This window comes from Pezoporus wallicus, unplaced genomic scaffold, assembly GCF_028554395.1.
Source record: "Pezoporus wallicus isolate ANWC-B61680 ecotype Strahan unplaced genomic scaffold, APGP_CSIRO_Pwel_v1 contig_8013, whole genome shotgun sequence".
Taxonomy (NCBI): Eukaryota; Metazoa; Chordata; class Aves; order Psittaciformes; family Psittacidae; genus Pezoporus; species Pezoporus wallicus.
In genome coordinates this window covers 816,818-832,323 of record NW_026636761.1, presented here as the reverse complement: position 1 = coordinate 832,323, position 15,506 = coordinate 816,818, and the positions used below count along the sequence as shown (strand labels likewise).

Below are 15,506 nucleotides of genomic sequence, written 5' to 3'. Positions count from 1 at the left end.
CTGTGGTACACTACGTTTCCAAATAGCAGGAGCTCTGTCATCCCGGCTGGCTCATAACCGCCCCCGCAGCAGGAAGTGGCGGAAGAGCCCCGGAGAAGCCGTGCACATTTCCCTCCTCCTCCCCCATCCCTCTTATCTGCTTTTGCTTGTGAGTCTCATAAAACACCCCCAGGCCAAGCCCTGCAAGGCCAGCTCTTCAAGCCAAACCTTCCATAAGAACTTCAGCCACGATCCAAGTTCCCTCCCCGCTTAGGTTGAGGTGTTCGCCTCTGAAATCAAGACTCAGGACAGGTTGTTCTCAAGAGGAGCTGGAGGGGCTGTGTGGTGTGAGAAGATGAACACAGGCAGCTCCTGGCACCAGTGTCCCCAGATCTGGTGGGGTTTCATTCAGGCAGGACCTGCGTTCACAGAGCTTCATTAGACCCACAGCAATACAGCATGAGGGTGTAGGTGCGCTGACAGAACTTCTTAGCAAAAGCTCACCCACAGGCTTCCTTTGCCCCCCTCGCCCCCTTTTTTTGATAGCACTTTGCTTAAAGAATTACTCCGAGATGCTTTCTTGTAAGCACTTTTTGGATGGGGAGAGAGGAGCAAGGGAAAGCATCCAACCTCCTCTCTTCCACTTTGTTTGAAGAAAGCCGTTTGTTCAGCTTTGTGCTCAGCATCCCTGTGATCCTTTTACACTGAACTGCATATTTGTATCCATTTTAGATAAATCAGAGTTTCACTACATGTCAGGAAACACCCTACAATTACCTTTTCAATGCATCTCCCCTTAAGTTAAGACCTTATTCTCCAAAGGAGGCTGCAGGGCTCTCACTGACTCATCCTTTATGTACACTGCTCAACTGGGTACCTCCATGGTGGCAAAGTACATACAGAAGCAAGGATAAAGAGCCCTCAAATCCAAGTGGGATTGTGTATGGGTGTAGTAAAGAGGTCTCTGAGGTAGAAGAAAGCACCTCTACTTGCATGGGGTTAGCATAACTTTTAAAAATTTTAGAAGTGGTACATTTTTAAAATTCAGCTGCCAGCAATTCCAATTTGAGACTCACAAAAAAGTACCACATTAATAATTGAAACGTAAAATGCCTGTCTGATTGGCTCCAGTCCTCCGTCCGCCTCCCCAAAGGGCTTGATTCGCCTTAGGGGAGCATTCCACAAGCAGCTCATCAACCTTCTGAAATACAACTTCAGCAGATGAAAGCCTCGTAACCACAGAAGAGCTGCTGTCCTTCTAATTCTGGGATTTAAAAACAGTGACATCTAAGGAGCTATGCAAACTAATTTAAAGGTAGAGCAGCCAAAATACCGCAGCCCAACCAAGCACTTCAGGTACCACACAGTATCAGTGATTACAGAAGCAGGTTACCAGTAATCTCCCCCATCTCAGCCACAACATCCACCCTTTATCAACCAGCAGACAGCGTTCCACCGCTGCACCATGACTCACGGAGACCAGGGTGATGAGGCACCCGCAACACCGGGTGATTCAAGACTTTTTGGTGGCCATGAAACGTGTTCTCATTCCAGGGGCTCCAGATCATCAGGTTCTGAAGGCCATCTGAAGCCCACCACTTCCTAATTTGGAGACCTTGCAGAGGACAGAGATGTCTGAGTTGGAAAGCATCTCCTCTGTTGGCGTCTGCATCTTTCACTTTGGTGGTTTTAGTGCCTCTGTAGCTAGGCAGGATTAAATGATGTGAATGTGGCCAACACACTACAACATTCACTTTTCTGGAGAAAAGTAACCCAAGCTATCAAATTAGAACAAAAATCACCTTGATGGATTTGTGCTACTTATTCCAATGAGTGGGATGCAAATATTTCATGTTAACATTTCATGGTTCCCTGAATCCTTAACTGATAACAAACGCAGCACTATTTTATTTAATGTTCTTCAAATCCTGTGTTTTTAACTACAATTACCAAGCCACGCTACCACTCGGTGAAGTTCACAATTGCTCTCAGGAGAGCTCTGCTTATCAACATTGTGGCAGCTCTTCAATGAACTGTCATGCAGTACCTTTGCTTTGCAGAGGCAAAACCTGCAGTAATCAAGATGGTTTTATTAGCATTTAAAGCTAGTAGTTGCCTCTGAACATCCATCTTTTATTATTCTAATTCATCGTTTTGCTTGGCTCAAAACATTACGCATTTATTTAAGAGGTGTTACTAGCTCTTTGCATTTTGCTAACCAGTAACAGCCTTTAGCATTTCAAAATGAGAATCACAGAATGGTTTAGGTTGGAAGGGACCTTAGAGATCAGCTACTTCTAACCCCCTGTCACCGGCAGGGACGCTTTCCACTAGAGCAGGTTATTTCAAGCCCTGTCCAGCCTGGCTTTGAACACTGACAAGGATGGGGCAGCCACAGCTTCTCTGAGCAACCTGTGCCAAGGCGTCACCACCCGCACAGGGAAGAACTTCTTTCCCTTATATCTAGCCTAAATCTTCCAGTTTAAAGCCATTCAGAATATGTCTCCAAGCTGTACTTGGTGATCAACACACAACACACATCTGGTGGTGAACCTGTCATCACACAGCCTCACTGTGTACCCACTCTCTAACAAGAGCAAGGTAAAATGCACCAGTAATTCTTTCAGTGAGGTCTAATTACACCGAAGTTTCCCCAACAGATCTTCTTCTCCTCATGACATGGAATGTGAAAGGTTGAGCAACACTTTCACTGTCTTATGTGATCACCTCATCACAATAATTACTACTTAACACCTGAAACGTGATAGCACCTTAACATCCAAATCTCTGCGTGGGAGGCTCTATTTAGACATAACAGACAATCCGCAGAACCCAAATGAATTGCAGCTTCTACATGAACATCAACAGTATCAAGTGATGGGAATAGCTTCGTCTTCCCTCCAGTTAATTTCCTGTAAAGAACATCCATTTTGTATTAAATAGCTGCACACTGGGGGGGGGGGGGGGGTAAGAATGTATACAGCAAGCACACTTAGTGCAATCCATCAATAGTGTTAAAAGAAGTAAAGGTTTGATTGCAGAGAATTTTAAATGCATCTTCTTATCCATCAAGGTAAATATATTAAAGACGAAATAACAGCTTGGCATTAATTCAAAATCTTTCATTTGAGCCTTCCCAAGTTATTTGCAAACCTAAGGTGTAGCCAGACAACAATAGCTCTAATGGCTGTTCCAGTAATTCTGGCTAAACTAGAATGTACCTTTTAAATGAACATTATGTGTTGTCAGATTTACAGAATATATGAAGAGAACTTAGAGCTAATAAAAATAAAAACCCATTCAAGCATACATATTTATAGCTTACACTGTTTTGCTAGATGCAGTAAATCTTCTTCATTATTATAGAATTCTCCCACCCAAAAGAGATTTGAGTAAAATAGAGGCTTACTAGATTACAGCTTTGCTTTTGTAAGCATTGTTATGAGTTCCTAACAGTTTAACTCCACAATTAGCTCTGCAATAGCGATTCTGACATTCAGACAACACCAACTGTAGAAATAGCTGTAACAGGCTGAATCTGGTTTCAGTTATTCCCCGAGCACCCTCACCAGGAGAAGCTCGCATGTTTAGAAATGCCAGTCACAATGCTATGAGAGGATTTACAGAATCCATTTCTGTACTGAGAGGACCACAGAATTTAATAAAAAAAAGAAATTAAAAATATGTATATAATTCTAAAGAGTCAGTGTGGCATAACAAAAGAGACAGGGGAATGAGATTAAATGTAGAAGACAGCAGTGAGGGAAAAGGAATACAGCACTGAAAACTCTTTCTGGTTGGTTGGGGTTTTTCTTAAATGAAGAACAGGCTGAAATGGAGCTTGAGGTGGCAAGGGAGCAAGATTTTCCCATTACAGCAAAAGCAAACATCACCTACCAACCTCTTTCTCCATCAGCAAGCAAGCTCAAGAAGATTATAGGCTCTAAAAGTAACTAAAGGGACTTGACAGCCGCTATTCCTGAAATTCACGGTTGACACTTCTGACCCTGGTTCCTGCCATTAGTTTTTGCTCATTTCCAAGACGCTTCTTACTGCAGGGGGTTTGATTTAACCAAAGCACATTTTGAACAAGATTCAAAGAAGACACCTGGTGGCCAATGCATCAAATGACAGTTCGGTTTTCTCCAGGTTTATTATAAAGGCATACCAAAAACCCTAGTATAAAACCAGTGGAGTTTACTGCAGAACAGCCCTGTTGACAGCCCACTGTGGTCATGCCACAAGAAACTGAGACCTCGAGAACAGCCCGAGTTACAACAGATCAGACAACACCTCAAAAGCAGCCTTGGAAATTGTGCAACTTGAAAACAAATGAAACAGCAAATATTTCCTGAAAGCCCAAGCAATTTCCTATTTAAAGTTTCCATGTCCTTATTCCACTGCCATTCACACATTCCACCTCTGGGAAAACAACACTGTTTGTTCTGGGAACACACGCCCCAATAAAAAGGCCATGAAAAAGCTATCAGTGACACCAGATGTGGATTGGAGCTGACCAGCTTGTTGGGGTCACTGCAAAAACCTGATAGGGCTGATGCATGTGTGTTATTAGATTCTGGATGGTTAGAGTAAGTGAAACTTCCACCTATACGGCATCAGTGTGAAGACAAACACAGGAAACATGCCCAGATCAAACTGTACTTCCAATGATGATGGACACTGGATATGGAACACACAGCAAAGGGGGGAATCCTGTACTTCAGTGAGCTTTGCCATCCCAAACCCCAAGAATTTAACAGGCAGCACAATACATAATTCAATAGGGTCTTCATCACACATTAACCCCAGCTTCTGGCAGACTGGACACAACACAGGCTCTAGAAAGGCATAGAAGTATTGAGAAGGTATGGTAGGAACTGAAGTCTAGAAGATGAACGCACCCGAATGCTGCGGAGAAGCGGCACTAATGGATAAGAAGCTTCTCAAGGCAGGTAACGTCTAGCAGTATGGATTCTTTAATACACACAATGAAACCAAAGTCTTAGTGATTAATAATCCATTGTGAAATTCTATTCATTAGGTAAAAACAGTGCACAGAAATGACACAACATAAATCAAGCAGCCTCCTCGCTCATGAAAGAATGATGATCTTGCTTGCGCCCATGTAAATTAGCAGCAATCACTCTGCGGAAAGGCAAGCTCATGCTTTTCACAACCTAACCAGTAACAGCAAGAAAGAAATGATGGGAAAGAACACAAAAGCCCTCAAACTAATTTCAACACCAACTTCAGAAAGTACTTTAAGCAAAAACTAAAGCAAGCTGGTATTCAGGACACGCTTGCTCCATCCGCATGCTTGCGGAGAGCACGAGGGATGACACTCGGGATTCCCAACTCTCAAGAGCATCAACTCCCCACTTTCAAGCTTCAGATTTCAACTCTTCATTTTAAAATACCAAACGTTTGTTGGTAAATGTTGAAGTGTGCTGAATGAGATGAGCACCTACAAGCAGTGATTTCTATTCTAATACCCTGCAGCTTTCCTAGCCTCCCTTTCCTGATCTTCTCACACAGCATTCCTCTTAAAATCTCTAAGTAAGAACGCAGAACCAGCACAATCCATTAATGGAAGTCTGGAATACAAGCAAGCACTACCTAGTTGTCATGACAGAGATAAACTGCTTAAACATGGCAAGTTTTCAAAGATTAGTCAGTGCACAAAACAGAACTGCTTTTGCCCAGGAAAAGGATTAGCCTTTCCCCATCATTGTCATCTTCCACCTCAGCTTGCAGAAGAGCAGTTTATCAAGTCTTAGGTCTCTTTCCTAACATCCCAGCCATAGATCAAGTTTTGTGGAGGATCTTAGCAAAATCTACTGGTATTTGAAAATTGAAGTAGGAAAAAATATAGCAAGAGCTTTACAATGAAAAGGGATATAGTCAGAGGCAGTAAACAAGTCTGCATTCAATGAGCAGCATTAACCAGACTAGTACTGAAGCACATGGCAGTTGGATACATAAGCAACTGATCTCAAAAGCTGGGGATAAATCTCTCCTAATAGAGATGGAAATTAAAGTTTGGGAGCTGACAAATCTCCAACCTACCTACAGGGAAAGTTTGTCAGTTCAGAATGCAGTCCTGAGATACCGAAGGCAGGCTCTACATAACAGACCTCTATCAGGCCAGTGCGAATCATACAGTTTCAGATGAATGGCCTAAAGTGGAATTGGGTGTAGTAAAGCAGTTTCTTTCAAGTCTCAGGTTTTGGAGCTGGTGAAGCAAAGATAGGGTATAAAAACACCCTGAGGAACAATGGAAAGAGATAAATGCAGGGTCTATAACTACCCGGGTTTAAAGAAACAGAATTCTAGTATGGAAGGAATCTCACTGAAATCACTTCTATGTATGAACAATTGACTACCTAATAAATGTATATTGCATATAAAGAAGATCTATTGAGCTCATCTGATGGGTAAAGGATAATGAGTACAAAATCATATAGTACTGCTAGATCACAACGTGCCCTGGACAGCCCAGCTGAAAAAAAGTATATCCAAAGCCATAGTTATTAGTAAGACTTTACAACAAAAGAAATAAGATAAAATATGGTATGAAACAATTGGCATTTCATAAAAATAACAGACGCCAATGTAATTATAACGGCATATACTGTAGTATGTACCTGTATATGCTGGTCAATCACTAAGTCCTGATGAAGAAACCAATTATAAAGTAATTTACTCACTTTCACAATCCAGACAGTTGAAACATGAAATTTAACAGCAAAAATAAGATAGATTATGAAACTTGAAGACTCTTAAAAATAAATTTTCCAATAATACAGGAAAATATACTTTTAATTGGTATTTTTGTCTATTAGTGAATGTCATGGGGCATTTCTGCAACTAGCAGCTGTGGCAGGCTCATGCTATAGATCTGATTTGGCCAATTACAGCCTAATTAAAACTTTCAGCACCCTTGTAAGGAAAGAGTTCAGACCCAATATGAAAGAGACTGTAGTAGGCTGACTTCAGCTATAAAGGTATAAGGTACATACTCAGCATTAAAGGAATACGAAAAATGGATCCAGTTCCTGAAGTCTGTCTCTACGGCAAGGTAAACAGTTTGTTTATGCTTCCCTATCACTTATCTGCTGGAAGAGAAGCTATCACAAAGACCACATTTTATCACTACAAGAAACTGAGAAAAGAAAATTCCTGTGCAAGTACTTTATTAAGTATATTCTAAAGGTACTTAAAATAAAGCTCAACAACTGCTTCTTCCTGGTAGTGTAAAGGTGTAACACTTTCAAAAACAAAGTTCCTTCTTTATAGTTAGCCATAGCTGTAATTACTTTACAGAATGACTCAAACACCACAAAACTACAAAAATGTTGTAAGACCAGGTTGCTATCCATCAGTGATCCATTCTATATAACAAGCAGCAGCATATAAGAACATCTCATAATGAAAACCTCTTTAGAAGGTTTCTTCTTCCTCCCACATAATTTCTCTGAATGCCACAGCAAAACTAGCACCAATGACAGCAAATACATACATCTGTAGCATCATTTTAAAGACCTATATATATATCAAGATATTTACCATAAATTTGCATTATTAAATCAAAAACCCTACACTTAAGTTCCCACCAATGTGCCCATGAAAAGATGGCCCCATTCCTGATCACTGTCACGATTTACACAGCAAGGAATACATGTATAAAACTCTTGGCTTGACAAGTGAAGACACTGCTCAGGATTTCACCTCTCCGAACACAGCTGTGCTGCTGACCATAGCAGCAACAGGACAGCAAACAGAATTCAAAGCTGTGGACCAAATCCATCACCATCACCTCACTGAAGAGATATCCCAGCATCTTCTCTTCACCTCAGCATCTCAGGTCTAATGATTCAAATTCATTTTGTAAGCCTTCAAGTGCTGCTTTTACTTGGAGGTACTGTTCTACCAAGATGCTTCAGGGAATCTGCTTACCATTCAGCACAGCAACGCCTACCCAAGAGTTAGAGAAGGCATAATGTTTGCCGATCACTCCAGTCAAACGCTGCAAACTCCAGGATCTGAGTTGAGCCCTGTGGGAATACACCTTTCTTTTCAGAAATATGAGTTTTGCTGAGGTTCATGCTCTAGAAAGGCACAAGATACCTGAGCACACAAACTTTGAAATGTGTTGACAAAGTCTTTCCCACTAACTGTCTACTGACCACAGCTTTTCTCTCAGTTGGATGGTCCCAAAAAGCAGCAACTACAGACTCATTTCGCAGCTGAGAAAAGCACAGGGGTAGACACAAACATTTCCTTTGTACTTGCTCTCAATTTCAAGCTTACAAGCAGTCTAAGAGATGAAGTAATCTGTGTCAAGATGAAATCTGTAAAAATCCCATCAGGGCCTGCTCTGCAGCCCAGGGAAACCACACCAGCATGAACTCCAGCTTGTAAAACACCCTTGGTGGAAAAAGCAGCAACACAAAGACAGAAGAACCAAACTTGCCCATAGATTATTTTTCCCCCCTTACTGCACTCCTCAGTTGTCAACTCATGACACAATTTAGAGCCTTTCTGCATTATTCTCACAGCACATTTGATCACCAGCAGAGCCGACTTCTGGCCAATTGCCTCCTCGCTTTTCAGAAGCTCTCGATGCATTGCTTTGAGTGCCACAAAGAGTGCGACGACCAAGAAACAGAATTACTTGCCTGAAAGTTATTCTGCCTTATACTGTTAGTATCTGCTAACACGAACCCTTTCAGCTAAGACTCAGTACCACTGGAGCAATGAAGGTCTTCAATGCTCTAAAATCACTGCTTAGGGTCTGCTGAGTGAGCCTCAGTAGAACTTAGCAGGTAGTGATGCCACTGAAACAGGGTCCTGAAATGGCTTTACCAAAACACAACCATAACAGGAGAGCCACGCTACTACCAGCTCTGCTTTTTCTTCGTTTAATCATGAGTTTTAATATATAAGAACTTCAAAGAAGTTATTTCAAGAATTGGACTATCCCGAGGGGATTACTTTAAGAAGTCCACCCTGGAATTTCTCCTTAAGCATTTCTTAATTATGAAAAGTAAGAAACATTATTTTCCTGGGACAAACTAGTTTGCACAGTGTGACAGAGAAGCCAGATACAGTGTTTGGCATTTAGAAGAAACTGTGTAATGAAAATATACTGCACAACAAACATGCAAGAATTCAAGCCCTGAAAAAACACCCAGCTATTTTTACAAACTACAGCCCATGGCACCAGACCTGAATAGGCAGAATAGTATTTAATGTTTTCAGTCCTACCAATTATAAAGTATGTCAGATTGTATACTTCAAAGAAATTATCAAGAAAACTAGAGAGAAACACAGAACTTTCTAAAATTAACTTGGTTCCCCCTTTTATTTTTCCACATCATTTTAAGATCGCATTTTTCAGGGTATGAGCAACCCAAACTCAGAAAAGAGCTGAACAAACGACAGCGGTACAGATTCTGTCTGTACTTCGAAGAACCATCCCATACACTCAAAGGAAGAAACTCTTCCTCATGTGGATAAGCGAGACTGATCTTTTACAGTTCTTTTAACAGATGTCCTAGCCTTGATGTCCCCTTTCAACATTATTCTTTTCTAAATCACACACTGAGCTCTCTTGTGGACATATGGTGTATGGACATGATAGACGCCATTTTTCTTTGCAACAGTGCTCGGATCTTCTGACCTCAGGTCATGCTGGCAAGAAGTTACCATCTGCCTACTGCTGTTGGATGATCAAAAAGGAGCATTTCTGGCTCTTCTGCTACATCAAAACACCAAAAGGTAGTTTAATATTGTATTGCTTGCAGCCAGTGCTCTCGCTGCATCTTATCTGACCTCGAAACTCTGTCCAAAGTAGGGAAAGAAGCAACCAAACTGCGGGTGGAGGAGCGGGTGTATTCCAGGACTGACAGCATGGTTTGGGAAAATGCAGCGGTGGGTTCATCATCAGAGGGCCGAGTTAGCTGCATTCATTACAAGTTAGTTATGTTCTTTAACCTTCCCTTAATCACCTTCAGTTTCCTCAGTGCACAAACATTGTATGGGAAATTCAAAGAAAGAACCCTGCTGGAACTCAAACCAGTATGTCAGTGCAGGAGTACATACACAGGATTTGCCTTTGCTGAACCCTGCAGGGGATTTCTTGGGCCCTTCTAGAAACACAGAATAAGAGCCAGTTTGAAAGCAAAGCCCAGCTAAAACGAAACTAAATCAAAACTTTGCCATTAACTACACTGTGCTCTCAGACACAGCAGATATTTCCGTTTCTAGCTGAGATTACAGATGCAGTTTTGTCCACAGATAAACTTCCTCGACAGGACAAAAACTATGGAAAAAGGTTTGGCAAAACCCCGTTCCCCAGCTGGAGAGAGCAGCCAGGAGCACGTCTTCTCAAGGAATATTAGAATTTAAAAAGCATTGTGCAAAAGCAAGGATTGCTTCAAGAAGTTTCAGCAAAACAATGCATTTCTGTGCCACACTTTGGTAGAGATGCCTTCAGTTTATAATTTCTTTGGTTACTTTTTAAAGACAAATAAAGCAACGTTTGAAGCCATCACTAAACCTGTCTCTGAGTCCTACTGAGCTTTTCATCTGGCTTCTTACCTGAGATTCTCAGTCCCCTGTTAACTTGCAGAAGACCAGCAAGTGACAGGGGTTGCTGCACTCTTAACTTGGCCACCTTTATCCTCTAGCACTGAAATCCATCACTGCACGAAATGAAGGTTTAAATCACTCTGAGAAACCACTAACCAGAAGTGCTGTAACCACATGAAGCAAATCAACAGGAAACTTCTATTCCAACCAGTTTCAAGCAGCAATAGCCACAAACCTTGCAAAAGTCTTTTCCCCAAGTTGCAGAGTCCCTTTTGTAAAGATAATTAAAAGCCACTTGTCCCTGATCACAGCATTCCCATCGACTGTGGTTGGTCTATACGTCCAGAACAGGCAACTAAAAGGATGAAACACCTTCCCAGACTGTAAACCAGCACACAGCTAAGGCAGAAATGAGAAGCTTATACAAAGTTAAAAAGTTACTTCCTTGTATGTCACATTTAGCTTTGCAATAATCTCGCCCCAGGTTTCAAGCAATCTGCCCCAAGTGTTTTCTTACTAAACAATCACAAAAGATTTGCATTAAGGGAGAGAAAACAGAAGACTTCCATAAAGTACAGCATCCCTGTATCCGCACCATGCCCTTCAGTAGATCTGTATCACATCTAGCTCGGCAAATCAAAGTTAAACCAAAAGAAATACCCACAGAAACCTCTTACCATGTTCGACGAAGACGTTACAGTGTGGGCCCCCATGCCTTGATGACTCCTTCTTCCCTGCTCCCTTGATAAAGTGCAGGGCAGGCAGACTCGGCCTCCTTTGGTCCCCAAGAACTTTTCCAGGCTGCTGCCCCATAAAGTAACTATGGGCAGCCTTTCCCAGGACGAGAAGTGTTCGAAGAAGTCTGTGATCCCTGATCTTGCAGGCTGGGAAGGAGCTTTGGAGACAAACGTATTTCAGGTGGGTGCGCTGGGTGCACACACTGGGTGATAAAGTCACTTGAGGTGAAGAATTAAGACAAGCGCAGGTTTCTCCAATGCTTCTGAAGACAGCAGCAAGGCTCCTTAGGTGGCTTTATGCAAAGAAAACAAGTAAAAGTTCCAACTGCTTAACAACGAACAAGCGCTACCAAAGGTTCAGGTCGCCATGTGTAGTGCGTCTTCCACCAGGTAAAGGAGAATTAATAGTTCATCTCACAAGCAAGAAACCACACGTAGGCTCACCCAGGGCAGGAAACAGCCATTCCCACTGCAATCAGTGTCAAGGTTTCTTTTTTTTTTTCCTCCTTTTCTTTTGCATAGCATTGAGTTAGCAAAGGCCAAAGAGCCACGTATTTGGCTTCAAGTATCGCCGAAGTCTAGCAGGATCAAGCACACCAGCACCATGTCCACCAGCAAGGCGAAGCTTCGGGCCTGGCTCCTCAGGGCGAGGGGCTCCTCACCACGCCTCGCCTCCTTCCATCGCAGGTCTCGGCCGCTCTCACCGCCGCTACCTCCTCTCCCGCACCCCGCCGGAGGCCAAGCGGGCCCGGGGGGTCATGGCGGCGTCGAAGCAGTGCTGGGGCCCGGCGCAGGTGGCCTGCTGCCCGCCTCAGAGCGAGCCCGGAGCCGCGGAGCGAGGCCGGAGACGCGCTCCAGGAGGCCGGTTCCTGCACAGCAGCCAGAAGAGGTCAAGCGGGGGTGAGCGGGCCGGCTGCATCCCCGCGGGGGACGCCGGCGGAGGGCGAGGCCCGGGCGGGCAGCGGGAGCGGGGCCGAACCCGGCCCGGCCACGGCGGGACGTGCTGAGGGGGCCCGGGCTGGGGGCGGCGGGGCCGGGCGGCTCAAGGGGAGCCCTCCAGGCCTGGCAGGAGGAGAGAGGCGAAGGGCCGGGGGTGCCCCGGGGGTGCCGCCAGGGAGGGCAGCGACACTGGCGGGGGGCGGCTGCGGGCGGCGAGGGAGATCCCGGAACCCCCGGCGCGGCGCAGCCCCGTCCCCGGCCGGCGGGGCGGGCGGTCACATCCCCTTCCGGCCCCTCCTCCTCCACCGCCCCCGCCTCCCGCCCGGCCGCTGCCCGGTGCAGGCCTCGGCTGGGTGCCGCGCCCGCCGCCATGGCGGGCCCGGTGGGGAAGGGGCGCGGTGTGGGGCAGCGAAGGGGGGGACCCTGAAGGGATGGGGGAGCCTGTGAGGGACCGAGCAGGGGTTGGGGGTGAGCCGTGAGCGGGGACGTGAGGAGAATGGAGAGGCGAGAGGGGGCTGGGGGACATGAAGCCATGAGGGAAGTGGGGGTGCCATGAAGGGTTCTGAGGAGAAAACGGGGTGGGTGGAAAAGGCATGAAAGGGAAGATGAGAAAAACCGAAGGGGAACCATGAGGGAAGTGGGATGAAGGGGAGGATGGTGGTGGAAATGACAAGTGGAACAAGGGTTGCTCATGTAACATCGCTAGCAAGTGCTAGCTCAGGAGCCAGAAATGCCGTGTCAACTCCCTGACCCCTTTGTATGGGCGACCTAAGTTGTTTTCTTACGGATATGAAAACAAGAGCTCGGTGGCCCTCAAGATAGGCACAGAATCCCTCCTGCACAGAGGCTGGGGAGGCCCCTGGCTTTCTTGCTGAGACAGACAGGGAAGAAGAGGTGCTCCCGGTGTCACTGTGCACACAACCGTCAGCTTCACAGCTGGGATCTGTCACCCTGCTTGCACAAAGGACTTCGCTTCCTTACTGATGCTTTCAGAGCACATTGATCCCAAGTCCAGCCATAGAGGCCAATGAATATGGCAGTTGTTAATCTGCTTTTAGGTGCCGTTTAGTACAGAGGTGAGGTAAAAACCCCGAATTCTTCAGCCTGTGCTGTGCTGCCCTTGTGTGCAACACAAGCACTCCCTGAGCTAAAGACGCTGTGACGCTGGAGATACTCAGCTTCTCGTATGTACTCCGGTTCACCCTGGGAATAGAAGAGGGTTGAGGCAGCAGCTTGAGGTCAGGGTGGTTTGGTCAAAGGTCTGTGGTTGCTCCCGCTCCACAACAGGAGAACACACAGATGCAGTTTCATGTCCTAGCCGCCTGCTCGGGGTAACCATCTGGCCACGGAGCGGCTTGTTTGTACTGACTCCTCCCTTGTGACAAATCCAAACAGACTCCGTGTCTCCTGCGCCATATTCAAGGTCCCCAGCAGACGTGTCTTCTTCATCTTCCAACAACAGCATCTGAAATATAGAGCTTCATGTGGCCCTATGGGATTCTCCACCTCTGATATGCCAGCCTGCGCCTACCTCACTCATTTTTAGCCTTGAGAATGATCCCAACCCATTCCCACTGCATTTCTCTATCAGTGACTCAAATTGCATTGAGGCTCTTTGTGTTACACGGGGGAGGGAGAAATTCTGGTGCGTTATACTGAGATAAACCCAGGGTCACAGCTCTTAAACTCAGAATTTCTGAGTTAAATCAGAAGATTTAAATCATTAATGGAGATCAGCTCTCACTGCTGTGATCTAACACCCGCTCAGCTCCCGTGGATTGAAGGAAACTGAAGGAACAAAGCTGTCTGTCAACACAGGCCAAGCAGCCTCAGAGAAATCTGTTCCTAAAAACAATCCCAGAGCAGAGTGAACTCCAGAAGGTCTGTGTGCTCTGGAGACCTTGACCAAAATACACTACAAGTCATTGCAAATAAGTAGGACTTGTGTTCTGGACAACACAGGCTGCATATAGGCTTCTCGCTGCCTCACTGAGATCTCTGCAGATGAATGTGCTAACTAATAGACCAGGTGCTTGCCAGTTCTGTGAACATGACTGTCTCGTGTTAACAAAGCTGAAGCTGCCTGATGGATTTAGAAATTGTTAAAGAAAAAGACAGAAGCTTGGGTGACTGCAGAATAAATGAAAAAGCCTACAGACTGTTTCTGTCACTCGAGCCCTACCTGTGGCCTGTGTACATCCCACGGACTTCATACCAAATCTCAGTTCCTTTTGAAGCACTCCCACTTCCATTAAGTGTGAGTTGTTACACCCAGCAGCTCCAGGGAGGTTTCCTCCCCTTCCTCCAGAACAGTATCTTTAAGCTTCAACCATATAATAAACCTTAGCATATTAATTAACAGTCCTCAGGAACCCAAGACAACCATTTCAAGATTGATAATCTCAGTGGGGTTTTGGTATCTTCTAAAGTCTGCTCAGAGCTTTGTATTTATACCATTCACTTCAACTGAACAGCAAAACTGCATGCGGATGATACAGAAGTAATATAATGAGCAGCAGTAATTGGATTAATAACCCATTAGCACAAATTTAAAGTCCCAATGGTTATTACTGGGAGTAGAGGGAGGAGTTGCCGTTCTTCATATTAGTAAATGAATCAAACACTGGCACCAAGAAACTGGAAAATTTTTCCTTTAGATGAGTGATTTTGTGTTCTCCTTTCTGCAGGCAGCACTCACCAGCGAGGGAACTATTTATTAGCTCCATTTTTCAAACACATCTGTGCCCTGTATTAACCCCGGAGTAAGCAGCACAGGCAGGTACCACAGCCTGTTTACAAACAGGCTTCACACCGTCACACACTGGTGACCAAAGAAATCAGATTGCTCTAAGCTGCTTTAATGCCTGGCATTTAGATTCTCATATAAAAACTAAAGACGACTTAGGCTTTTCCCACCCTGCTTCTGACTGTGGTTTTGTTCTCAAACCGGAGAAGCCATGGTTTCTTCCTTTTCACCCTTCCTGCTTAGAAGATGCCTAGCAAAATCCCACAGACTACTTCAAGGATTAAAGAGGGCACTGCTTTTGCTGGAGTCCTCCTTTACATCTTGAGCACTTCCCATTTCAAACTCTTTTTTTATACAGCCTGCCTACCATTTTGTGTGGACCTGCCTATGGAAAAAGGGGCCCCAGCTCCCCCCACCTGAAATACACGTGCTGCCACTGTTTGCCAAAGCCTCCCCCAGATCCCATCTGGCAACCCATTAATATCTGCTGGGCATTAAGGAAGAGCCATTTG

The 15,506-nt window shown here is 44.9% G+C and overlaps 1 protein-coding gene across 1 annotated transcript in view; it reads right to left on the bottom strand.

Annotated features, from left to right (window-relative positions):
• The window catches only part of ABL1 (ABL proto-oncogene 1, non-receptor tyrosine kinase), a 78,472-nt gene extending 65,970 nt beyond the window's left edge, over positions 1–12,502 (bottom strand). Inside the window, exon 1 of the mRNA XM_057401545.1 lies at positions 11,250–12,502. Within this exon, the coding sequence (XP_057257528.1) occupies positions 11,250–11,385 (136 nt within the window). The 5' untranslated portion in view covers positions 11,386–12,502. The remainder of the gene's footprint in view (positions 1–11,249) is intronic.
• Between the last annotated feature and the right edge of the window lie 3,004 nt (positions 12,503–15,506).